Raw genomic sequence first — 27,558 nt, 5'->3', positions numbered from 1 at the left:
AGAAGGTGAATTGGGAATTAGACTAGAAAGATTTGTGACTTTGGGGCCTGGGTGTATTGTGTTATTACCATTAACGATTGAGAGCATGTGGGATGGAAGCAAGGTTTGGGAGAGATAAAGATGAGTGATGGGGGGAGGTGAACTCAATTTGAACTTCCTGAATTTTAGAAGCTTGTGGCAGATTCAGATGTAAAACTGTTGTGGAGTGTTGAGAGATGTGAAGTTGCTATTTGGGTTTAGAAACTTTGAATTATGAAGAGATACAGAGACGTGGATATAGAATAAAGAATAGGTCAGTTCTGTATTTTGTAGGTTGAATCGTCTTTTTCTGATGTAATTGAGGGGTGTTCGTTGATAAAACAAGTTCTATAACACTGCCTATGTATATTCAATACCTCTGAAACACATCCTATTCGTCCTTCATCAAACATAGGATTTTTTTCTGAAGCTTCATTTCTTCATGCCCATTTCCTTAAAACCAAAGCCTTTGTAGTCTTTGAAAGCATGCTTGAGTAACATGAGAAAATGTCTTCGATAAACCCCCAAAAATCATATGGTAAGGAGAAAATCACATCCTCAAAATGCGACAAGTGATTAAACTTCACACATGTCGGCTCTTTTACGATCAGAAGCTTAAGCTTCATTAGCAAAATGCTCCTGACTGCTTAAACTTTGTTTATGCTTGCATGTTTTATTTTGTGCAGAGTGGGTTTGGGGTGACCGTGGAGTGCCTTTACCCGAGTCCAGTTGATTTGCCTTATACAGCCAGGCAGGTTTGCCCAGTTGACCTACTTTACTGAGCCTTAATTCTCATAGCCTATTGTATTTTCATAACTTTTATTTTTTCTCACCATGGTTTTATAACCATGTATTTCCTATTATTTAATTATTTCAATGCATTCTAAAATAAGAAGTAACTATTTTGTCAACCCTTTACAGCTTGATTGAATTTAGAACCTAGGTTGCCTTCTTTTTCTTGATGTATCTATTAACTTGCTTATTCTCTATGTGCAATATTTCCTTTTTACATAAATAAATGGAAAGGGAACATTCATTAAAATTTGAAAGAGATTCACTTTGTAGGAAAACTGGGCTCTGTGCAATCCAGAGATAAGACAATAAAATGCTGACTCAAAGAAAAAAAAAAAAGAAACAAATGTCACATTCGACTTGTGATTTTTGGTATAATGTGTAATGCGTGATAGGTACTGAATATGTGTAAGCCATTTACAGTAATCTATGTCAAAATAGCAAATTTTTGAAAACCCCCAAAGTTAAAGCCCACTTTACTGAGGTGAATAAAATAACACTAGCTTGAAAAAAAAAAACCCTAGGACTTGAAAACAAAAGTTTTACCTGCTCTCAGGGTGCTATGTGGCTTTTCCCAGCTATCCAGTCTCTATCCTATGGTCTCATCACGTCTGTTTGCTTTTGCCCATTTGTGTTTTCTTCTCTTCCTTTCTTCCTGAGGCATTGGGTCATGCCACTTTGGATTCCAGACTCTCTCTCCCTCTGGTAGTAAATGGTCATCTCAGTATGAAAAATGGTATACCTGACCCCGAATGGTATCCTGTTAGCTGAAGTCCTTGCCTTGTACACCGGGGTCCTATATGGGAACTGGTTCATGTTCTGACTGTTTCAGTTCCCATCCAGCTCCCTGCTTGTGGCCTGGGAAAGCAGTAGAGGATGTCCCAAAGCCTTGGGACCCTGCACCCATTTGGGAGACCCAGAAGAAGCTCTTGACTCCTGGCTTCGGATCGGCTCAGCACCAGCTGCTGGGGCTACTTGGGGAGTGAACCAGCGGACAGAAAACCTTTCTGTCTCTCCTTCTCTGTGTAGCTATATATCTGCATAAGATGCCTTTTGAGTAAAATAAATCTTAAAAAAAAGATCATTTGAGGTAAAACAATATTTTTTAAAAAATGGTATACCTTCAACCTCAAATACATATCCAACACTGATGGCTGTGGCAGTTGTGGTTTTCCTGGTTTCTCAGTGGTTGACTGAAAATCAGGTTTAAGATTTCTGTACCCTCTCTGGATATTTCCTTTAAAGATAGCATTCTGCCTCAATAAGTAAATAGACAGTAATGTAGATGAAATTTAAGAAGTTTTTCCTACTGTATATCCAGTGAATCTGTCTTTATAGGTTTATTAGTTTTTAGTAGACCTTACCTTGTGTGAGGCTAAATGAAGTTTTGGTCTATCATTGCAATATAACTGCCTAGCAACAGTTTAATATTATATGCATTTAATATATCATGCCAGTATGATGTGGGGGTGTCATTATTTAAAGCAGAAAAATCTCTCGCAAGTTATAGTGTGAATTTTAAAATATAACAAAATAATTATAGAAGGAGAATGAAAAATGCAGTGGACCTAGATGAGAAATGTGATGTGTAGGGCATAGTAAGAATTACGATGGGCAGTTGTAACGTTATCTCACTGTGCTGTGAACTCCAGTGGCTCACAGTGTGTCTTTATCGCTGTCTTTCTTATACTTAATGTAAGCTCTTGATCTCAGGACTGGAAAACTCATTGTTGAGTGAGTTTCTCATCTTGGTTCAAGCATTTTTTCTAGAAGATGAGGAGGGTCTTCATGGAGGTGGGTGATTCCTTCAGGACCCATGAAGTCTTCAATCCTTTTAATACCTTGTTTGGACAGTTCGTGAAGGCTTAATATGATATTGCATCATCATCATTGACTCAGAGCTTGCACCTGCAGAATTCAAAGGTAAGGAAGGGAGGAGGCAGAGAAACAACTGGGAATGATGACTATTCAGTGAAAGAACTAGAAAATACTATTGCTGTACTTTCTAGTGTGGGTAGGAACATGAGCCCTTCTGCAGGTGAAGTCATCATTCCTGTGGCATAGGTAGTGTGTGTGGTATTGCTGAATGCTTCTTCGAGGCATGTGCTAACTAGCAGGAAGTGAAACAGTCACATTCGATCTATAATCGGTCATTATTACTTATGATTTTTCAGTAGCATCCGTGCATGAAATTGAACCAGAAAAATGAAAGGAAAATTAAAAACAGGGATGAAAGTGTCGCACACCAATGCTTTTAGAATAGTCTGTCCAGAGATGGTGTTGGAAATGTGCTGTGGAGGGTCTGAATGTGCATCTGGCTGTCTGCTGTAGGTGTGGCCTTGGATCTGAAGGAAAGCAATGGGGACCGTTGTCTGCCAGGTCGCCCCTGGCTAATTTCTTTAAAGGGAATTTATTTTTACCTACCTATATAGAGTTGGAAAATGTTTTCTAGCTTTGATCCTTCACCAACTCCTTTAATGTATTCCCCCCCAATATATATATATATATATATATATATGAATTGATTATTTAAAAGGTGAAAGAACAAGCAGGTGTGGTGATTCAGTGACTAAATCCTTGCCTTGCAAGTGCCAGGATCCCATAGGGGTGTTGGTCTGTGCACCAGCTGCCTCATTTCTTAAAGCTCCCTGCTTGTGACCTGGGGAAGCAGTAGAGGATGGTCCAAAGCCTTGGGACCCTGCACCTGCATAGGAGACCCAGAGGAAGCTCCTGGCTCCTGGCTTTGGTTGGCTCAGCTCTGGCCTTTGTGGCCATTTAGGGAGTGAACCAGCAGGTGGAGCTTCTTTCTGTCGGCCCCTCTTTTTCTCTAAATCTGATCTGCCTTTCCAATTAAAAAATAAAAGATAAAAGAACTATGATCTGAAGAAAAACAAAAGTATGAGAACTGCTGTTTAAACATTTCATTTTTACATAATGAGAAATAGTGTCTACTATGCACAAATGGGAGCTTTGCAACTGTGGTTGGGATAAGTTCCAGTAAGTTTTACTATCCCAAGTGTGAAGACTACATGTATTCCTCAGTATTCTGATATGTGCCCTCTAAATCAAGACACAATCAGTATTAATGATCAAATATTGCATAGTAAACAAAAACAATTGCATTGTCATAATACTTCTTTTGAGTTTCTATTGTGTATATTTTGTGATTGATATTTATTTTAAAGGGTCAAGAAGGTTTCACATACACAGCATACACCCAGATTTACAAATGCACATGTGAATATGTATTGTAGGAACACATCAATATATACATCCTTCCCAGGGCGGATGATCAGGCTTTTCTTCAGAATAATGCAGTTTATCATGTCGTTATGAGTCACTCTGTCAGAATCTCTATTTTCTTATCATGAGTAATATTCTCTTAGGTATTAGTCTTAAACTTCTTTTGAATAAATATTTGAAAAGTTTCACCCACCTCTGCTTTATGATAAGTTTATCAATTTTAAAAGAACTCGGAAATAGCATGAGTTTATTATGGCCATTGCAGTAGATGATAAATTAAAATTTCAGATATTAACACATAGATTTAAGGAATTTGTTTAAAAATTTAGAAACGGACACTGTTAGTTTCAATTACTGTGTCTAGGAATTTAACCCAAAGAGAATTATAATAATGTTTACAGAGATAATATCAAGAATATTCTTCACCGATTTATTTTTAATGATGAAAAGCTGGGTGTTTGCATGGCAGGTAAGACACTGAATATTCAGTCAACACTGTGGCACAGTGAATTCAGTCACTGCCTACAATGCCAGCTTCCACATAAGCATCGGTTCAAATTCTGGCTGTTCCACTTCTGATTCAGCTCCCTGCTAATACTCCTGGGCTAGCAGCACAAATGCCTGGGCTCCTGCCGCACACGTGGGAGACCTGGATGGAGTTACAAGTTTCTGGCTTCAACCTGGTCCAGCACTTTGAAGGTGTTTGAGGAGTGAATCAATGGATGATCCTGCCTCTTTTTCTCTGTTACTTGGTCTTTGAGAGAAAGGGAAAAAAGAAAAGGGAAAGAAAAGGAATGGAACAGGAGTGAAGGAAAGAGAAGTAAAAAGACATTTTATTTGTGATTCCAAAGTTCTACATGTCTGGGCTGGAGGCCTGTCTCTGTTCCTGACCCCAGAATTAGAGAGAAAAGGGTCGGGTGGAGAGAGAGAGAGAGAGAGAGAGAGAGAGAGAGAGAGAGAGAGAGAGAGAGATTGATTTCCCACCTGCTGGTTCACCCCCCAAATTGCTGCAATGGCCAAGGCTAGGCTGCTGGGCCCACCCAAAACTGGGAGCCAGGAGCTTCTTCTGCGTCTCTCAAGTGGGTGCAGGGTTGCAAGAACTTGAACCATCCTTTGCTGCTTTCCCAAACCATTAGCAGGGAGCTGGATCAGAAGGCAGAGCATCCATGACTTGGACCCACACCCATGTGACATGTGGGGACCACAGGTAGAGGATTATCCTGATCTGTCACTTACTCCCCTACTGTACCCCAAGCTTCTCTCTAATATAGATCCTTAGAGGCAGCGGTGATGGTTCAAGTAGCTGGATTCCTGCTACCCATATGGAGACCGAGATTGCGTTCCCAGTTCCTGGTTCATCCAGCCCCAGCTGTTGTGAACTAACTAGGGAAGCCTTATTCTTTCTCTCTCTCTCTCTCTTCCCCCGAACCCTTGTCTCTGTCCCTCCCTCCCTCTGTGACAAGGGAGTGTAGGATGGGAGATTATAACTATGGTCCTAAGTCTGTCTTGTGAAATTTGTACACTTTATATGAATAAGTTTTGAAAAATTAAGTAGGGCTACTTAATAAATTACAGAGTATCTATAAAGAGGAATCCCATACAGCCAATTATTGGGAGATAATTGTGTTTCTTACGTTCCTGATAGAAAGCCACAGATGACCTCTTACACACACATGCACAAACAGAAAAAACAAGAATTAAAAAATTTTAAAAATATAACTTGAGAAAATACCTCTAAATAATAGGTAATAGGTGGTAACTAATTACTTTTCCCTTACATTTTTCTGCATTCTCCAAGTGAACTTTTTTTTGTCATAGCTTTATAATATGTTTTGAAATCAGACATCATCCTTGCCTCCAACCTTGTACTTTCTTACAATTATTTTAGTGATTTAGAGTCTTTGCTGTTCCATATAAATTCCAGGTTCCATATAATTCTTATGAAGAAGATGATTGGTATTTTGAGATCATGTTTAATTTGTTAATTGTTTTGAGCAGAAAGGACATTTGACCAGCATTAGTTCTTCCAATATGTTAACTTGTATTTCTCCAGGTTTTGGTGTCCTCCTTACTTTCTTTCAGAGTTTTATGAATTTTGTTGTATAGCCCATTCAGTTTCTTGATTAAGTGTATTCCTTGGTTTTGCGCGTGAGCTGTCTGTGTGGGTGTGTATGTATGGCTATTACGAATGAACTTACTTTCTTCATTTCTTATCTAGCAGTTTCATTATTGCTATATAAGAAAGCTTCTCAGAACCTTCAGAAAGTGCTCTACCACAGGGACCCTGGGATGGCATCGGGCGGCTGCCCCCTCCCCAGGTAATGATGCAGCTGGGAGGCTGGGCATGGTTTCTGCCCTTGGATTCCTCCTTCCCCCAGATACAGGAAGAAGAAAAAGAAAATGTGTAAACAATTGTCTTGCCACTTTCCCGTGATCTTTGGCCCTTTCCATTCTGATCTACTATGTAAATATCATTTAAAAGTTAACTGTCAGTGAATAGCGAAAGAAGAAAAAAGCTCCTAATTTTTATATATTAATTGTGCGTACTTCAACTTTGTTGAATTTGTGTATCAGTTCTTTTAGTTTTGGTAAAATCTTTAGGCTTCCCTATATGTAAAATAATTACATTTACAAACAGGGATACTTTTACTTTTTTCCTTCCTTTATATATTTATGCTTTTCTCTTATTTAATTGTTCTAAAATTTATTATAACGTGTTGAATAATAATAGTGAAAACAGACTTTCTTGTTTTGTTCCAGATTATACAAGATAATCTTTTCCCCAGTTTTGGTATGATTTTGGTTATAGGGTTTTTCAAATGCAGCTTTTTTTTTTTGAAGTATGTTCCTTCTGTACTTAATCTAATTTAGGTTTTTATCATGAAGTAGTGTTGAATTGTATCAAATGCTTTTTCTGTATTTATTGAGATGATCATGTGGCTTTTGTTATTCACATAATGACTTTAAAAATTTTGTTGAATTTTCTGTCTTCATTTCTTTGTGTGTCATTGAGTTTGCTTTATATCGTTATTCTAAATTCTTTGTCAGAGAATTATATTTGTACTTTTCCTGAAGCTCTGTTCCTAGAGAATTTTTGTGCTAATTTGAGGTTTCATGTTGTCTTCTTTTCGTTTTTCTTCTGCTCCCATATTCATATTTCCACACCTGGTGAATCTGATTTTGCTGAGTTAATTTTACAGTGTGGCTGTCATTATAAAACACCTTGTCCTGGTGGTGTGTTTTACATGGTTTGTTGTTGGCTGTGGGTCCACGTGTGTGCATTAGTATGATTTCTGTGAAACTTCTTCATCTCAACCATGCTGGCAGTGCCTGCACGTCTCTCAGTGCCCTGGGTTAAAAGAGCTGATGGTGTCTTTCCACCAGATGACATGCAACTCTCTTAGGAGGGGCAAGTTCTCTGGCAGCTTGGACCTTGGGTGTGACAAATGTATTTGTAGATGTGTGTCACCTGTCCAGGTGTGACAGGTGCCAGGATGTGTGATGGTGGGGACATTTAGTTAGGTGTGACAGATTTGCCAGGATGTGTGGTGGTGGGGCCACTTATTTAGGCCCAAGTAGGTGATGTATAGGTGACACAACAGCAAAGGCAGGATGCCCATCAGATTCTTAAGGCTGTGCAGGGGCAGGAGTGTGTTGGTGGGCACCAGTAGGTGTGGGACTGTACTCCCAGCAGTAAGGTCAGGATGCTTATCATGTCTGAGTGCTACATGCTGATTGGGCTGCACCAATGGCCCAAACCGGGTTCTTGTGTATGTCCAAGGAATGTGTGGGCATTTTTTCAGCCCTGGCAGGTTAAACTGCTCAGAATGAGCTGTCCAACTACTTCTTGAGGACTTGAGTGTGTAACCTAGCTGCTAACTAAGGCCACAGGAGAGTGGAAATTTCCACTATTAATGTTGAGGGACACGTAAAGTGGACCAAATTGCTCAGCTGGTTTTCAAGCCTCTGGATGTTGGGAAAGCTTGCCCACTTGTTTCCCAAAGTTTCTAGGGACTAAACCACTCCTTTCAGGCAGCCTGGAAGCTTCTCAGCTACACAAGAGGATGGCTTGACTGGGTTTCTATGGATTGGCAGACCCTGATTCTGGGTTCATGTACTCTGCTGCTTTACAGGTTCATGATTTGTTAGGATCTCAAGGTGGTGCTGTGTAGCATCAATCTGGGTTAGTCACTTTCACCGAGACAGTAAAGTAGTGTGTGTATCCAAACAGTTCCTCAAATTGAACTTGAACTTTCTTAAGTGGTAACTCCCTGTGGCATTAGGGGGGAACCTCTGGATATTTCCTACTTACCCTTTCATGTGAGATTCCCTGTGCTCCCTTTGGTTTGGTTGATCTGGACTGGAGAGACAAATGGTAGATGTTGCATGCTTTTTTCCTCTGCTTTATAAGGTTTTTCTGGGTCCGTGATGCCATCTTAATATCCCCATTGCACTCTTGGGCCATCCCTATAACTCACAGGTGGTATTGTATTTATTTCTCATTCATTACAGTCTTTTTTTTTTTTTTGTATGAAGGAGGGAATGCTAGGCATTTCTAGTCTGCCGTCTTGCTAACATCACCTTCCAAATTAAAAAAGAAAAAAAAAGTACGGTGACTCATTTGGATACAGCATTGTGGCACATCTGGTTAAGCCACCATCTGTGACAATGGCGTCCCATTTAGATGCTAGTTCATGTACCTGGTGCTCCACTTCTAATCCAGCTCCCAACTAATGGCCTGGGAAAAGCAGTGGAAGAAAACACAAATGTTTGGGTCCCTGTTATCCATGTGGGAGACACATATGAAGCTCCTGTGCTCCTGGCTTAAGCCTGGCCTATACTGGCTGTCTCTGACTTTAAAGATAAAGAACTAAAAAAAAATTTTTTTTGAAGACATGACTCTTGGGCCTGGTGCAATATCCTAGTGGCTAAATCCTTGCCTTGCATGCACTGGGATCCCAAATGGGTGCTGGTTTGTTTCCCAGCAGCTCCACTTCCCATCCAGTGCCGTGCTTGTGGCCTGGGAAAGCAGTCGAGGATGGCCCAAAGTCTTGGGACTCTGCACCCATGTGGGAGATCTCGAAGAAGCTCCTGGCTCCTGGCTTTGGATTGGCTCAGCTCCTGCTGTTGTGACCACTTGGGGAATGAGCTGGCAAATGGAAAATCTTTCTCTCTGTCTCTCTTTCTCTCTGTAAATCTGCATTTCCAATAAAAATAAATAGATATTGAAAAATAAAGAGATGACTCTTCCACAGTATGTGGTGATTTTCTCTCTGCTTTTCGTATTGTCTTTGAGGCTGCTCACCTTCTGATATACAGGAGCAAGAGAGTGGTACGTCAAACTGAGATGGCTAATCTTCTACAAAGTACCAAACATATGAAATGACATTTCTAGGGGGAAAAAGCAAAAATCAAATATCCAGTAAATTGCATGTATTGTATGTGAGTGACTATCTTGAAAAAACTCATAAAAGAAGGGAAGTTGGGGGGAAACTGAAAGAGTTAGGGGTGTGAAATGGAGTGGAATTTTGACTTTCAAATGTGTGTGTGTGTGTTTATCAAACAAAAGTCATTTATTTCTCAAGTAACAATAAAGATTGGGAGAAGAACACAAAGGGAAGATACAGAAAGGGCACAGTGAAGCCGTTCTCACCAGTCCCTGACTTCCATGTTCCCATCCTGTCTTTAATAGTTCTTGTCAGCTCTCCCTTCTTGCCTCAAGCCCTTTATTGCTTTCTTTCTACCCTACAGTGCCAAGCCAATTATGCTATAAAACAGAAATAGTGGAGACTGCTGAAGTGAAGTTCTGTGTTCTCTTGGAAGCTCTTTTTCTCCTTACTACTAAAGAAACATAAGCTTGTCTCACAAACAGAATCTTGAGAATTGTTTTGGTCCTAAGTCTGAGGATATATTGGTTACTTCAAAATGCGCGACAGGTTCCCACTGCACTGCGTTAGCTTCTTCTGTCAACTGGGGGCTTACTAGTCAGTTGCATGAGTTCTCTTCTCTTGCTTCAATTCCTTCTCACTCTTTCCCTGTAACTCACAGCCATCTATGGTGTCATGGTAAGCTCCCAATATTCTGCTCAGATCACTGCCTGGAAATTTGTCGCAAAGCGGGGACCGTGTGTCTTCCTTGTGGTATCCTCTCTTAAATGAGCCATGTTGTGCTATAGAATCTGAGGGGTTTTAGCTCCTGCCTTTCTCCTTTGTGGCTTCTCCCTCTCCGTAACCTGCAGTGGACACCATGGGTGCTCGGAACACAGTCCAGCCAGGGTGATGCACACTGAGATCTGCTCAGACCTGTCTTTTTGCTAAGAGCAGATACAAGGCACGATTAAGCCTATCACATGGCCCGCTGTCACTGACCACGCCCAGTAATGATTTTCTCAGGAGTTGATGATGTAAAAGTTGCTGTTTCTGATGTTTACGATGAAGAAATCACACATCCTGTTCAGGGTGTATCTGAACTGTGATGTGATCACTTAACAGTGACTCAACTTTTCACCCTCCCCAAGTCCATGATGTAAAAATAAATGTTTCCTAGCACTGGGTGACCGAGTTCAGACTCCAGCTTCACATTTGCTCACTGACCCCAACATGTGTTCTGTACTACAACTGTCTCAGCCCCTTCTTAGTTTCTTGAAACCTGCACAGTTAGTTGGAAGTCCCACACTGTGAAGCAGTCAGATTGCTGTATCTGGAAAAGCTTTCCTCCCTTGTTCTCCTGATGGGCTTCAAGGTGCCTCTTCAGAGTCATCATAGATCTCTGACAGCAGGGCCCATTGCCACAGGCCAGGCAGGTGTCTCCTCCCTTTCCAGCCTTGTTGATCGCCCCCTTATTACAGCAATTTCTTCGTCATACAGTCAGATTTCAATAGGACTCTGGTTGCTTTCTGTAAGAAAGCACCTAGAAATAGATTATATATTTTTATAATTTCTGTATTTCCTTGATCCGGATAGTGCTTTACCTAATAGATAATCAGTAAATACTTGCTAAGTGGACCAGCAGAGAGCTGAATAGCTTTATGTAGGCAATATTAGTGAATATTTTATGAGAAAATATCAAGTATTATGAAATATTTGAAGTGTTATGATGGGTTAGATGTTCATATGATTTCCAGGAAGTCACATAACTTATCCTGGGATGAACTCCTACTTGTTTGCCCAGTACCTAGTATCAGAACTAAGATTTTCCTTCAGTTAAGTTCATTTATTAATGGTTTTTTTGATGCTTAAATATGTTGTGGTTGTTGTTGGTGGTGCTTGGCTATGATTTTGATGGATTAATAATAGTGTAGCCAGAACTCAGTGAAAAGTGCATTCATGTGTATAAGGGAAATATTAAGGTGCAATGTTTAAATTTTTCAATCACTGAATTACTATAACCCATTTTATCACCATAGTGATTGAAGCCATAGCCTATTTCCATTCCAGAGTAAATACTCAAATAGTGTCTTTGACATGCAGTAGGAATCTTTAATATAGCTGGAAGTGTGTGGCCCTGGGAGTGGCATGGTTTATTATACTTAACCTAGATATATGTTTAAAGCCACAGACAAAAAATGAGAATGACAAATAGTATGTTAAATAATGCATGCTGTATCACCTTCCATCTTACTTAATCAGATCATATTTGAGAGTGACCATGCATCCTCCACAGCCTCGGTTCTTATATGTTCCTTGAGTCCAAGCATTGTGCTTTACTGTGCAGGCATCTGGAGACAACAGGTATTGTTTTTATTCGGCACATAGGCAAACCCTGAGCCATACAATGGCTAATATCAACCAAAGAAACTGTAATCCGATTAAGTGTTAGGTACAAAAGCAATGGAGAAACAAATGAAATTCACAATATTCTGAAACTGTGAAGTCAGTCTACAGGCAGGAGAGGGATGGTTTTAGGTACATGTTCAGAAACAGTTGCTGGCATCTTTGTGTCTGCACATGTTGAACAGATTATACAAAGCTGGATCCCAGGAAAGATTCCACTTATTTCCTTAGCAGGCTTTGTTCACATATAGCTTGTGCCACCTGCAGTGCAGTCTGTAAGCACATTACAGAAGGAACAAGTGTGGAAATGCATCTGTGCATCTGTGACCCCCAGCAAAGTGAGGCCAAGGCCATTCCAGGCTTACTGGAAATGAACAAGAGGACCTATCCTGTGAGCATAACTGTGCAGGCCCTTGGCAGGACAGACAACAACCTTGGCAGTCAGGAAAGCAGGAGTACTGACAGAAAGAAGAGGAACTTTAACATGTATTTTTATGTCATTTACAAGATTAAGCAAAAGCTACAGCTGTGGCAGGAAAAAATGTTTGTAAAATAAGCATATGAGTTTGTTGATTAATTGTGAAAAATCAATTAAAATATTGGAAATAAAAATACAAGGTTTCTAATTAAAATATAATGCTCTAAAATGAGACTGAACAGTAGGTTGAACAAAGCCACAACAAAAAGAACAAAGTGTACTCATTCCAGAACTCAGCACAAAGATATATGTGTTAAAACTTAAGAGGCTGGTGCTGTGGGATAGCAATCCAAGTTTCTGCCTAAGGCACTGGCATCCCATATGGGCACTAGCTCATGTCCCTGCTCTTCTACGTCCAAGCCAACTCCCTGCATATAGCCTGAAAAGGCAGCAGAAGATGGCTCAAACCCTTAGAGCCCCGAATGTATGTGGGAGAACCCAAAGAATGGAAAAAGTCCTTGCTTCTGGCTCCTGGCCCCTGCCTCCTGTCTTCAGGTGGGCCCAGCTCCAGCCATTGTGGCCATTTGGTGAGTGAACCAGTAAGCAAGAGATCCCTGTCAAAAAAAAAAAAAAAAAAAAAAAAAAAAAAAAAAAAAAAGAGAGAGAGAGAGAGAGAGAGAGAGAATATTAACAAGTAAGTATCAGGGAATAGAGTATCTATAATTAAAAACAGGATCTGAATTCCATTTTATTTCCTTTTCTATGAACTTATTTGAAAAGCAGAGTAACAGAGACACACACACACACACACACACACACACACACACAGAAAGAAAGAGAGAGAGAGAGAGAGAACTTTAATCCACTGCTTCATCCTCCCAAGTGACTGCAGCAGCAAGGTCTGGGCCAGGCTGCATCTAGAACCCTTAAATTCCGTCTTGGTCTCCCAGATGTGTGGCAGGAACCCAAGTCTTTGGGCCCTTTTCACCTCTTTTCCCAGGTGTTTAGCAGGAAGCTCTATTGGAAGCAGAGCAACCAGGACTTGAACCGATACTCCACTATGGGATGGAAACATTGCAGTAGCAGTTTAATCTGGCATGCCACAATGCTGACCCTGAAATCTGATTTCTTACCAGTTTTGGATAACAGAAAAAAAGCAAAAATGATGGGCCATGTATTTGGGTCCCTGCCATTCACATGGAAGATCGCATTGGGGTTCCTGGCTGTTGGCGTCAGCCTGGCTCAGCTCTGGAAGTGCTCTTCCTCTCTTTTTCTCTGTCTCTGTTGCTTTAGCTTATATATACATATATATATAAAAAACCTGAATGGTTTTCCACTAAGATAGTAAACTAAAAACTAATTTTCAGTATTTCTGTTCAGTAGAGAACTGGAAGTATAGTGGCAAGGCCAGGAAGATGAGTAAGAGACGTACAAAAACAGCACATGGAAAAGTAAAGCTGCATTTCTGTGTACTAGAGAAGATCAGGAGAAGAAATTTAGAAAATAATTCAATTTATCAAAACAGAAAAAGTCCTTTGTAATAAATTTAACCAAAAAAACTGTATATTATAGATTGTAAAACATTGAAGATACATATAATGATAAAGATAACTAGTATTCATGGGTTAAAGAATTAATATTGACAAATGTCCATACAACCCAATGCACTCTACAGATTCAATACAAAAAGTAAAAAATCACAATATAAAAACAAAACAGAGCTGCCCTGTTGAGCTTAGCAGTTAAAGATGCCACTTAGAATGCTACGTCCCATGGAAAAGTTGTTGGTTCATCTATCGTTTCTTCTGTAGAATGAACATTATTGCAATCCTGACTAGTTAAATATTACATGCAAGATCTATAGAAATCCAACCGAGTAATTTAACCTTATGGAAAAACTTCAACAGTAGTTATAGGAAAATAAAATAACTAGCACCCATGAGATAAAATTTATATTAACTGGCATCCAAACAAAAATATACAGGAAAATACACCTAAAAGGAAGATAATCAATTACAATTGATCCTAATGTGACAAAGATGTTAAAGTCATCATTAAACTAGTTATAACTTTATTCTTTATATTCAGTGAAATACAGATATGAAAATTATTTAAAAAAAACCCAAATTTAAAAACCTCCAAATGGAATTTTGGAGTTTAAAAGTATAATAACCAAGATGAAAAATGTGCAAAATCATGTATGTAAACTTTTCAGAATAAAACATTATAGTGAACTTAAAACGTCAGTAAAAACAGTCCAAAACTTTACGTAGTTCGGGAGATTTAAAATGATATGCATTGCATCAGTGAGCTGTGAAGACCACTTTAGACACCTTACTATTGGCATAATTAGAGTCTGCAAAGGAAAAGAGAGAGGAGAGAACAAGAAAGACATTTCAACTAATAATGACTAAGTATATTGCAAGTTTGGTTTAAAAACAAGACCATATATCTACGAAATTCAATCAGTGTCAAGGATAAGGGATCTAAAAAAAAATCATACCAATGTTATGTTGTAATCATGAGATCAAGAAAAAAATTTTTGAGATTTATTTATTTTATTGGAAAGGCAGATATACAGAGAGGAGGAGAGACAGAGAGGAAGATCTTCCCGTCTGATGGTTCACTCCTCAAGCGGCTACAACGGCTGGAGCTGAGTCAATTCGAAGCCAGGAGCCAGGAGCCTCTTTTGGGTCTCCCATACAGGTTCTGGGTCCCAAAGCTTTGGGCTGTCCTCGACTGCTTTCCCAGGCCACAGGCAGGGAACTGGATGGGAAGCAGGGCCACCAGGATTAGAACTGGTGCCCAAATGGGATCCCGGTGCATTCAAGGTGAGGACTTTAGCTGCTATGCTATCGTGCTGGGCCCGAGATCAAGAAAAATGTTAAAGCCACCTAGAAAAATCTGTCACATACAGAAGAAAAAGTTAGCAATCGATTTATCATCAGCTACAACTGAAGTGAGAAGATAGGAGAGTATTTTTAAAGTCTGCAACAACAAGGAACAAAGACACTGTGATCAGTACAGAATTATATATGAGTGAAAATACTCTTCTTAAAGTGAATAAAGATACCTTGTGAAGTGCCAAAATTAGAATACTCTTCATGAGAATTACTGTAAAAGCCTTTTGAATGGTTTTCTTCAGAGGAAATGGTGGACTGGTTCAATGCAAATGAGTAGGATAGAAAAGAACGAAAGTGGAAACTCCATAGGTAAGTATCTAAGATCTTTTCTCAAATTTACATTTGTTTTATGTTTAGAGATACTATGTGATGTTTTGATACATGCATACATTGTATCTTGAAACAAGATAAATGTATCAACCTCCTCAAACTTTTATCACTTATTTATGGTCAAGTGCTTCCATCCCAGCCATCCATGTGGGAGATGTGAATCCTACCTCTTGGCTTCCGCCTGGCTTAGCCATGGCTAATGTGGGTCTTTCTCTGTTTCACTGCCTTTCCAGTAGCAAAAAATGTATTTGCTTTTTTTTTTCAGATAGTATAATGTTGACATTGGAGCAAAGCAGAGAGCCCAGAAGTAAATCTATACACATTTATTACCAACTGATTTGAGACAAGAGTGCCAAGAATTGACAGTAATGAAAAGACAATTCCTTTAATAAATATTCTGTTTAAAAACTAGAGAGGAATGGAAAATGAATTAGGCTCACTCAGACTAGATGAAAAAAACTGAGTCAAAATGGATTTGAGACATAATGGTGAAGCATAAAACTACAGCACTCCCAGAAGAAACCAGGGGAATACATTCACATTGGTCTCTGCAGTGATCAGTTGGGTATGTCACCAAATGCACAAGAGGAGAACGCAAAAACAAAGAAGTGCAAGCTAAAAGCTTTCTTCATGGCAAAGCAAAAAAAATCTACAGGGTGAAACATCGAACTATGGAGTGGGGAAATTACAAGTCAAATATCAAATACAGAATTGGCATGCAAAATATGAAGGAATTTATACAACTCAGTAGCAAAATAATGTATAACCCATGTTAAAGCTAGGCAGTTATTCTTAACAGACTTTTAAAAATCCCTTTAAAAGATTTATTTATTTATTTATTGGAAAAAAGGAGAGACAGAAAGATCTTCCATCCACTAGTTCAGTCCCCAAGTGGCTCGGAGCTGAGCATGATACGAAGCCAGGAGCCAGGAGCTTCTTCTGGGTCTCCCACGCAGGAGCAGGGTCACAAGGCTTTGAGCTATCCTCTACTGCTTTCCCTGGCTACTAGCAGGGAGCTGGATGGGAAAAAAAGAAGCAAGGATAGAAACTGGAGCACATATGGGATCCCAGTGCATGCAAGGAGAGGACTTTAGCCACTAGGCTATTGCGCTGAGCCCAAGAGACATTTTTTTCAAAGGAGATATGTTACAAAAAATGTAATGTATGTGAGTGAAATAAACTTCTTGAGATTTTATTATAGGTATGGCTCTTCTCCTGAGGATCACTGTTTCTCTACTTACTACTTGTTGATTTCTTTATTTAATGGAGGATGGAGCTTATCATTAAAAGTATTTTGGGGCTTGGTGCAATAGCCTAGTGTCTAAATCCTCAGCTTGCATGCGCTGGGATCCCATAGAGGCTCCAGTTTGTGTCCCAAATGCTCTACTTCCCATTCAGCTCCTAGCATGTAACCTGGGAAAGCAGTGAGGACGGGCCAAAGCTTTGGAACCCTGCATCCATGTGAGGGACCCAGAAGAAGCTCCTGCTTCCTGGCTTCAGGTTAGCTCAGCTCTGGCCTTTGCAGGCACCCAGGGAGTGAGCCAAGGATGGATGATCTTTCTCTCTCTCTCCTCCTTTGTAAATCTGCCTTTCCAAAAAGAACAAATACATCTTTTTAAAAAGTATATTGAAAGTATGTCATCACAATTATGAAAAGAAAAAAAGCAAGGAGGAGGGAAAATGGGGATGAAGAAGGAAGATAGGTTGGGAAGTATCGTTGCGTTCTTAAAAACTGTACAGATGAAACACATTAAATATATTCTATTTATATCAAATGTAAATGAGTAATATTAAAAACAGAGACGCTCAACATCACTAATAATTGTGGCAATGCAAATCGATGTCATGTTGACTATTTCAGGGGCCAATTTGTTGGCTCAAGTGTCTAATCCTTCACCCCCAAGCACCAGCATCCCAAATGGGTGGTGATTCATGTCCCAGATGCTCCACTTCCCATCCAGCTCCCTGCTTGTGGCCTGAGAAAGCATTGGAGGACGGCCCAAAGCCTTGGGACCCTGAACTCATGTGGGATACTGGGAAGAAGCTCCTGGCTTTGGATCAGCTCAGTTCTGGCCTTTGTGGCCACTTGTGGAATGAACCAGCTGATGGAAGTTTTTTCCTGCTGTCTCTTCTTATCTCTGTAAAATCTGCTTTTATTAATAAAATAAATTTTAAAATGAATCTTAGTAAAAACTGTTGACAAGGATAAGGAGAAAGGGATACTGTTAGTTGGAACATGAATGGTGACATCATTATGGAAAACATGTTATGGTGGTCTCTCTAAAATTTAAAAACTAGCACTGTATGGGTCTTTGGGTCATGTGAGGACATATGTACAATGCAGTTGAAGTATATGAGCAAAATAAAATAGTTAGAATTGGGTAGGCATTTGGAGCAACGGTTAAGGTGCTTGCTTCTTACGTTAGAATGCTCGAGTTCAAGCCTGCGCTAATGTGTGCTCTGGAGGCAGCAGGAGATGGCCTAAGAATGTGGATTCCTTCCAGTTCGCATGGGTGGTTTAGCTGGCGATCCAGTTGTCTGCCCAGCCTTGTCTGTTGTAGGCATTTCGTGAGTGAACCAAATGATATAATTTCTTTCTCGCTGTTTTTAATGAAATGAAAGTAAATAAATATAATTTTTTTAAATAACAAAGTAATCAAGCTCACAAAATCAAAGACTAGAAGGTGTTTGCCAGGGACTACGAGAGGGGTGATGGGAAGATACTTATGTGTGGTGCAAACTTTCAGCTGTATGTGCTGAATAAGTCCCAGAGAACTACTGTATAGCACAGTGCCTCCAGTTGTTTAGATGAAAGTTTGCCAAGAGGATAGATATTATATTAGATGTTCTATTCCCTTCCCCAAATAAATAAAATAATGTGAAAATAAATTGAATAGTTAGCAAGAGGAAATAGGGAAGAGATAGGTTTGTATATGACATTGTTCATGATGATAATTTCATTGGTGTATACTTATCTCTAAGCTCCTCAAACTGTTTACACTAAATATGTCACATGTCAGTGAGTTTGAACATTTTATCCAACAAATGCAGCATCGTGATCAAATGATTTATTCCCAGAATCTAAATCAGTCATTTGAAAATCAATTCTTTTAATTTACCATACTGACAAATTAAACAAAATAAAAAATTAAAGATCTTAATATTCTCAGGTGAGCTGGTAATGTCTCTTGGGAGACCTGAATCTCACATTAGAGCACCCAGATTTAAGTCTTCTGATTCCATGTTTATTGATTGATTGGTTTGTTAATAAGAAATGCAGAGAGACAGGGAGAGAGGAAGAGACAGACTTATGTGTGTGTACATGTGGTTTGAGGGAGGTGGTTTGAGGTGGATTGAGGAAGGGAGGGAGAGGGATCAGATAGAGGTCTAGGGCAGGGAGTAAGAGAGAAGGATCTTCCACCTACTGGTTTACTCCTGAAATGGCCACAGTGGCTGAATTTGAGGTTGATTGAAGCCAGAAGTCAGGAATTCCATCCTGGTCTCCCACTTGGATGGCTGAGGCTGAGGCAAATTTAGCTGTATCTTCCACCACCTTGGCAGGAAGCTAAATTTCAAGCAGAGCAGTTGGGACTTGAGCCAGCACTCTTATCCGTGATACCAGCATTGCAAGTGCCAGCTTAACTTGCTGCTACACAATGCCAGGCTGTGACTCCACTTCTGAGGTGCACAGTGGGAAGCAGCAGAGAATGACTGAGGTACTTGGGTGACTGCAACCCATGTCAGAGACCCAGATTGAGTCCTAAGCTTCTCCATGTGGCATAGTGCAGCCCTGCTCTTACAGACATTTGCAAAATGAAATGGTACATGGGACACACTTCACCTTTTCAAATAATAAAAGAAATAAGTTATATTTTCATGATTTTGGAAGTCACTTTTGACAAACATAGATCACCACTGATGAAGTTTTTCAGCAAATTTAGAGAAGGTGGGGGATCCTTAACCTTATGATGTGTCTATGAAAACCTTAGATTAAAATTAATGTCATGTTGAATGGTGAAAGAACAAATACTGCTTTCTAAGATCAAGAGCTATATATTTATCACTGTTTTCATCATTTCTATCCAACATTTTTTTTTGGTGATAATATCTAGGGCAAGCAAGTAATGAAAAGTAATACAATATGTATAGGTTAGGAATAAGGCAGTAAAATTCTATTTTCAGACATGATCATATGCACATGTGTTGAAAATTTGATGGAATCTAAGAAACCAGTGGAATGTCAAAATTAGTTTAGTAAGCTCACAGAATACATGATTAATATAATAATATGATCACAGTTACCCATGTGTTTATTCCTCCAACCCAGGAACTATAGATTACGCCAACTAAATTATGTCTAATATGCTTCTCTCTTCATCTGTCTTCGTGCTTTAAAAAAATGTTAAGAAACCTTGGGTCTGGCTTGATAGCCTAGCGGCTAAAGTCCTTGCCTTGCACGCTCTGGCATCCCATATGGGTGCTGGTTCGTGTCCTGGTGGTCCTGCTTCCCATCCAGCTCTCTGCTTGTTGCCTGGAAAAGCAATCAAGGACGGCTCAAAGCCTTGGGACCCTGCACTTGTGTGGGAGACCAGGAGGAGGGTCCAGGCTCCTGGTCTCAGACTGGCTCAGCTCCGGCTGTTGTGGGTATTTGGGTAGTGAATCAATGGATGGAAGATCTTCCTCTCTGTCCTCCTCTCTGTATACCTGACTTTGTAATAAAATAAAATATTTAAAAAGAACCATCAATGTTTGATATATATATATAGTATTTCACATATTTATAATATAGAGAAAGTGAGAAAAATTGGAGATTAGATGAATATGCATCCATCTATGAAGAGGAAGAGAATGAGGATTAAGTTGAGCAGATTCTTTATTTCTGTAATTTTAATAGTGTAAGTGGCAGCAGATTTATATCTCAGATATTTAAAATTATAAAAATATAAAAATTATATAAAATTATAAATGTTGCCTGACTTTGTCAGGGATCATGTGGGTGAATGTTCTTTTTGTCCTTTCTTACTATGTATTCCTCTCTATGTACTTTTCAATATGATTTAATTCTCCAAAAATCAAAACAGTATTCATTTGATGTTAGAAATGGGAAATTCTAATACACATGATTTGAAGGAGTAATTAGAAACATGTGACCAGCATGATGGCTCAACTAGCTAATGCTTCACTTTGCAAGTATTGGCATTGTATATGTGTGCCAGTTTCTGTCCTGGCTGCTCCACTTTGATCCAGCTCCCTGCGTATGGCCTGACAAAGCAGTAGAGGATAACCCAAAGCCTTGAGACCCTGAATCCATGTGGGAAACCCTGAATCCATATGGGAAACCCTGAAAAGGCTCCTGGCTCTTGGTTTCAGATCCTGCTAGCTCTGGCTGTTGTACTTTGAGAGTGAACCAGCAGATGGAAGGTCTGTCTCACTATCTTTCCTTCTCTGTGTAAATCTGCCTTTCCAATAAAAAAATAATTTTTAAAAAGAAGTATTTCTTATTACTATGTGTGAAGAGATGAGATATCTGATGGGAGATAAGTTTGTTGCACATATATAATGTATTATAATTTATGGAGTGCATGTCAATTTCTTACCAATGTCTTTTAACTATTTTAGTTATAACCACTAGTAAGAAATATATTTTTGCTTGGTGCTATTGAAGTGAAACTAGACGTAACTATACTCAGTGATTTAAAATCAGTCATTATTATTATAACTCATACATTAATGTTTCATCTGGGGATTGACAGAGTGGGCTAAGCCCAGCAAATCTTTAATCCATGCGTAGATTTGTGTCAGCTGGCTTATTTATCAGTATGAGTCTGCTGTAGGCTTGTGAAATGGACTATAGCTCTTCCATGTATGTGCTTGGTCTGTAATAGATACTCTCATCTTGCCTCAGATTGCAAATATCAGGATAGTGTATTATTTGTCTGAAATTTCTGTCATGTCATTGGGTTCTTGGCCAACAATCTATATAAAGCATCTTTAGAAGAGCCTCTCATTTCTGTCTCCCTGACCCTTTGCATCTAATTCCTTTAATCTCTCAAGTCTTTCAACGTCACTTTTTGTGTATGGGAACCTCTGTTAATGTCTATGGTATCTGCCTAGGCTGTCATTTAATTCTTCGAGACCATGTCACCTCCCAAACCTTTATACAACTTACATGGAGAAGATTCCTTTGTTTTTGGACATCTCAAACCTACATTAAGGTTTTCTAACTCTTGAACGCATAACACATGGCACATGGGCTGAAAAAATTTCCCTGGGAACCTCTGAAGTTTGAAGCTCTCACTACTTTTTCCAACACTCCTTGTTTTTTCTTTCATTACTCCTTCCATTTTCTGGTTTGGGCCCTTCTGTGCTTCTGGAGGACTAGGGTTTTCAAGTTCCAAAGTGAGGGCTAACGTGCTTTCTCCCCTTTCTGATCCGTATTCATTTTCTGAAGCAGTGAGCACAGAATGCTGTCACTTCTGCCTCAATACTAAAAGGAAGAAAGAGGATGGAAAATTCCAGGTCAATATATAAAGGAAATGCCCACGGTTTTAAAAAATCATCATAATAATTTTGAAATAAGTTTTGAAAAATTTGAAGTAACAATAATTTTTGAAATGTTTCCTACATACCGGGCGTCCTGTAAATATGCTATCTAGAATTTACCTAGACCATATTAGACTATGTTATCCGGCCCACAAGAGCAATACCTTTAAAATAGATTGGTTTTCTACCTGGGCTTTTAAAGACCCAAGGCACTTTTGACTAATTCGTTCAGAGCTTCCCTAACCCCATGTTTTCAATCAGTGAATCTTGCATTTTTGTCATTTCACTTCCTGCACTTGGTACCCAATTTTGTTTTAAAGAACCAGTAAGAAGATGTTTTAAATCCATTCAATTTGATTTTAGTATTGTGTGTGTAAAATAACCATCAGTAGCATTTACGCTTGGGATCCTTTTGGCTTTTTAGAGGAATGATTCAAGACTGAGACAGATTTGACCACTCGAGTGATCCATGAACTTCTAAATGTGAAAGTGTCCTGTAACTTCTGCTAGTGAAGTGTGGTATAAAGTGGGGCACCACTGGCAGTCATCGTCATAAAACCTAGCACTGGGCTGGGACTCCAAGGAGAAGCTTTGAGAGAATCCAGGTGTGGTCCTAGGCAAGGACGGTACAGGAGGAGTGATACTGACACAGGTATCGTATGGAAATCATAGAAGGTGGGGATGGGGAAGAATGAGGTATTCTGTGTGACCATTGCCACTGAACCACTGGATTGTGAATACAAGGTGATTTCAGCGAGTTCATGGAAACTGAAAATAAGTTTATTTTGGTGCAGCTTTTTTTTTCATGGAACATATTTTCCATAAACTTTTTGGTGACCCCTCTTACATCTTGAGTACTCCTTGAAATAGCAGGAAGATGACCTTTGGAAGAAGAGACTCTTCTTATTAGTTTAAGCTCTAGTTAGCAGGATGTGCTTAAACATCCTATGTCTACTTCCAAAGCAAATATTGCTGGAAAAAAAAAACCTTTACTCTAGAAAGAAATGTACACATTCATAATATTCCATTGTAATTGCTCCTGTTATTATGTGGTGGACAGCTTTCGGCTAAAGGATATGCATCTGAATAAGCATTTCCATGGTGCCACTTTTACATCTGAGCTAGAGTTCTGGTTTTGTTCCCAGACTCACCTGTGACTCATCATTGTGAAACTAAGAAATCATTTAGCCTCTCAGCACCTCAGAATCTCTCTTCTGTGAATGAGGATAATGGGTAAACCTTTTCTTGCTTCACTGAATTACTATGAAGTTTAATTAGGTAATGTTTGCACAGCCCTTTGAACTTTGCTAATTAAAGTGATGTGTAAATACTCTGCTCTCTTTATCAGGATGGCTTGACTGAGCTGTTTCATAAAGATGTTAAGATGACAATGATAGGAGAATCCATAGGGAAAGGACTAACTTAAAAATATTTCTTTTGAACTCAGTTTTTTTTTTTTGCAAGATTTATTTTTATTTGGAAAGCAGAGTTACTGATAGAGGAGGAAATAGAAAGAGAGAAAGAGAGGTGAAGAGAATCGTATTCCCTGGTTGACTTCCCAAATGGCTGCAATGGCCAGGGCTGGTCCAGGCTGGTCCAGGCTGATCCAGGAACTTGGAACATCTTCCATATCTCTTGTGTGTGCAGGAGCCTAGGCACTTGGGCCACCCTCCATTGCTTTTCCAGGCACATTAGCAGGAAGCTGCATTGGAAGTGGAGCAGCCAGGACTCCTCCTGTTGCCCATATGGGATGCTGATGCCGCAGGTAGTAAGTGCTGTTACCCACTACACTGGCTTCTGTAGGAACTCTTTTAAAGGAATTTATTTGATAGCTGTGACCATCTTCATTCATTTATTTGGTCAATAAACATTTACCCAGAAGCAAATTTATATACTCACTTAACTATGCTGGGAACTTGGGAAGGGGACTCTTGGAAAACAGTTTTGAGGTACAGATTTAGGTGTACTTGGACCACTGCATCCTAAGTTGCAGTGCTAGGATTTGAGTCCCTGCAGTGCTTCTCATTTCAGCTTTATTGGAATCTTGGATAACTGTTATGAGGGTTTAAAGTGGGAGTTTGCAACAGTAAAGTTTATTTGTACAATGTCAATAGCTAATATGTAGTATTTATTACCTGTATGTCTCAGAGTTATATCTGCTGTTGGACCAGTAGAAATAAAAGTACTTGAAACTGTTAGAAATTTTAAGTTCAGAATCTGATTCATATCTTCTGAAATATAAGCTCCACCTTAACTCTCCATCAGGATGATACGAATAGAAATATAGATACATTTCAGATTATTCAGATCATGATGGAGGACTTTTGAAAACAATGAAGATGTCTTCATAAACTCCTAGGGCATAGCTAAACATATACTGTTGTTACTTCCAGAAAAGGGCAGATAAAAAAGATCTGAAGAGGTGATAAAGCAAACAAAATACAGATCCAAAACTGTAAAATATACAGTCTAAGTGGACACAAAGATAAAGCAGAATTGAGTTTGGTACTGCAGGGAATGACCATTCTATCAATGGCTATAATATCCTGAATGATTGCATTCCCATCCATGGGACATGTTAGGCAAAAGGATGAATGTTTTAAGAATCGGTTCATTCTTCGCTAGTCTTAGGCTGCAGCTTATGACTTAAGGTTTATTCAGTAGCTAGATGTTTGAAGAGACCAGTGTGACCCTGGATGGGTTCAGCCCCTGTAATCGTGTCAGGTTCCATGAAGTTCTACTCACAAAATTGCTGGCACCTCCTTAAACTCTGCAGGTTGGGTTAGATTTGGATCTAGAGGTGCTAGATGTCTAGCTCAAAGTCCAGAATAGCAGTGACTGTATTAAAAATAAGGGACTTGCCAGGAATTTTAAAGAGATCATCAGGAAATTATTTCAAAATATAAAATTCTGTTCCAGGCTGGAAACTAGGGCGAGGCTATAGAGTTTATTAGAGATACCCACTAGCAAAGCACCTGGTCTGCTCAGTTTAGAATAGGCTTTAAACTACATAGATCTAAAGAGTATCCTTTAACATCACGAGAGATGTTTCCATGTGAAACTAAGGGTAGCATTAAAAAATGGGCATTTTAATTTCTCATAAAAACTCTTTCATATTCTTTCATTTTCACATTCTTTTTGGTTTGTTTTGTTTTGCTCCTCAGTGTTCTTTATCTACAGATTTCACTACTAAATGACTCCCTATTTGTCTTAATGAGTGGGAACAACTAATTGCTTTTATCTGTAAGACCATCCATTTATTCTTATTTTGCTTCTGTTGTTATTGTGGCTGTATTGCATTTGGCAGTACCCTTTCAGGAAGGCTGGCACAATTCTGAGGGTCTGGCAATGGGTTCTTTTTTATTATTAAAGATTTATTTTATTGTTATTTGAGAGTCAGATATATACAGAGGAGAGACAGGGAGGAAGATCTTCTGTCCATTGATTCACTCCCCAAGCAACAGCAACGGCTGGACCTGAGCTGATCCAAAGGCAGGAGCCTCTTCTGGGTCTCCCACGCAGGTGCAGGGTCCCAAGGCTTTGGGATGTTCTTGACTGCCTTCCCAGGCCACAAGCAGGGAGCTGGATGGGGAAGCGGGGACCCTGGGTTAGAACCAGCGCCCATATGGGATCCTAGCACATGAGAGGAAAGGACTTTAGCCACTAGGCCACCATGCCAGGTCCCCTTTCTTTTTTGTTAGTTTTTCTTATGCTTTACTTCTGTTCTTGGCTTAAGGTTGTTTACAAAAGATGTGCAGAAAATTAGAGCATATCCGCACGTGAACTTATTTGTGAGTGCCTTTAGAGGACATTAAATAGTCCATGCTGAATCCCTGTGGACTGGTCTTTTGTTTGTGTTAGCCTATAGATTATAGGAGATTCTAATCTATGTTTGAGCATTGCTTCTAAGGAACATCAAGTTTCAACTGATGGATAAATTCCTGCTTTGGAGAATGAGACTTTTGTTTCTATTTTTTCTGTTTTGTTTTGTTTTGCATCTGATCATAAAAACTAACTAGTTTAGGGGCTGACACCATGCTTCAGACAGTTAAGCCTCCATCTCTGGTGCTGGTATTCCATTTGGGTACTGGTTCATTTGTTTATTTGTTGACTGCTCCCTACTAGTGACCTTGGAAAGCAGAAAATTGTCTAAGTCCTTGGGCCCCTGCACCTACGTGGGAGACTTGGAAAACACTCCATACCACTGGGTTTGGACTGGTCCAGCTCAGGACACTGGCCATTTAGGGAGTGAACCTGCAGTGGGAGATCTCTCTTTATCTCTCTGTTTCTCTCCTTCTCTCTGTATCCGCTCTAACTGTATCTCTACCTTTCAAACAAAAATGAATAATCTTAAAAAAACGTATAGATATGGGAGCTCTAGTTTATGCAATCCTAAAACTGTTCCTAATTTCTCTGGGTATTCTAGTGTGGCAATGCTTTGGGGAAATGTTACTAAAACTTTCAGTTCAGAAGGAGGCTGAAATCTCAAAATTGACATTTAATGTTTTTGCCAGTTCTGAGGAAGATGTAACTTAGTGAGACAGTTGCGCATCAGGGGTTTGTTGGCAGTGAGAACGGAAGAGGAATGAGAGAGGGATGGAGAAACATAAGCCAGAAGAGGAAAGATAGGCTAAATACCGCTAGGTTTGCATTATAATTACGAGCAATCTGAACAGAGGTAAAGCTTTTCATCTTTCTTTTTTTTTAAGATTTATTTATTTTTATTGCAAAGTCAGATATACAGAGAGGAGGAGAGACAGAGAGGAAGATCTTCCATCCAGTGATTCACTCCCCAGGAGACCACAATGGCCGGTGCTGTGCCAATCCTAAGCCAGGAGGCAGGAACTTCCTCCAGGTCTCTCAGGCAGGTGCAGGGTCCCAAGGCTTTGGGCCATCCTTGACTGCTTTCCCAGGCCACAAGCAGGGAGCTGGATGGGAAGTAGGGCCACCAGGTTTAGAACCAGCGTCCATATGGGATGCCGGAGCGTGTTCAAGGTGAGGACTTTAGCCGCTAGGTCATCGCTCTGGGACCCTCACCTTTCTTTTTTATTGCTCTTTGCCAAGGTATCTGGTGAAGGAATAACTTTCGAATCTCAATTTTTTCTCTTCAAACTCACTGAAAGAGGCAGATCATTGAATGCTTGGAATTTCGTTCCTAAGTCTCTCAAATGAAATGGCTACTATAATTTTAAGTGCTCTTTAGTGAAATTATGCCATTGAAAAAAGTCCATCAGTGCAGCAGTTTCGGTTACAATGTGAACCCTGGGAGAAGCAGGTGTCTGGATCGACACAGAGTGCTCTCGGGCTGGGATTGAGTAGTGGTCAGCTAACGGGGCTGCTCTTGGCCCTCAGGCATCAGCTGCCATGCTCTTCTGGCTGGGCTACTCTCAGAAGTCCACCACACATGTGCAGTGCCCCACAGACAGGAATGCGCAGAGGGATTTCACAGACATTTTCACACAAGACTGAAAAAACTGCTCATGAGAGTTTGCTAAGTGACCATTGGCAAAGGTTTTCTTTCCAAAGAGTTTTCTAAAAT

At 39.7% G+C, this 27,558-nt stretch overlaps 1 protein-coding gene across 1 annotated transcript in view; it reads left to right on the top strand.

The window, feature by feature from the left end:
• The window catches only part of MTHFD2L (methylenetetrahydrofolate dehydrogenase (NADP+ dependent) 2 like), a 67,036-nt gene that overhangs the window by 33,497 nt on the left and 5,981 nt on the right, over positions 1-27,558 (top strand). The window contains 1 exon segment of the mRNA XM_058666726.1: positions 2,524-2,604. Within this exon segment, the coding sequence (XP_058522709.1) occupies positions 2,524-2,604 (81 nt within the window).

Source organism: Ochotona princeps, chromosome 7 (assembly GCF_030435755.1).
Source record: "Ochotona princeps isolate mOchPri1 chromosome 7, mOchPri1.hap1, whole genome shotgun sequence".
NCBI lineage: Eukaryota > Metazoa > Chordata > Mammalia > Lagomorpha > Ochotonidae > Ochotona > Ochotona princeps.
This window is presented reverse-complemented; position numbering and strand designations above follow the sequence as displayed.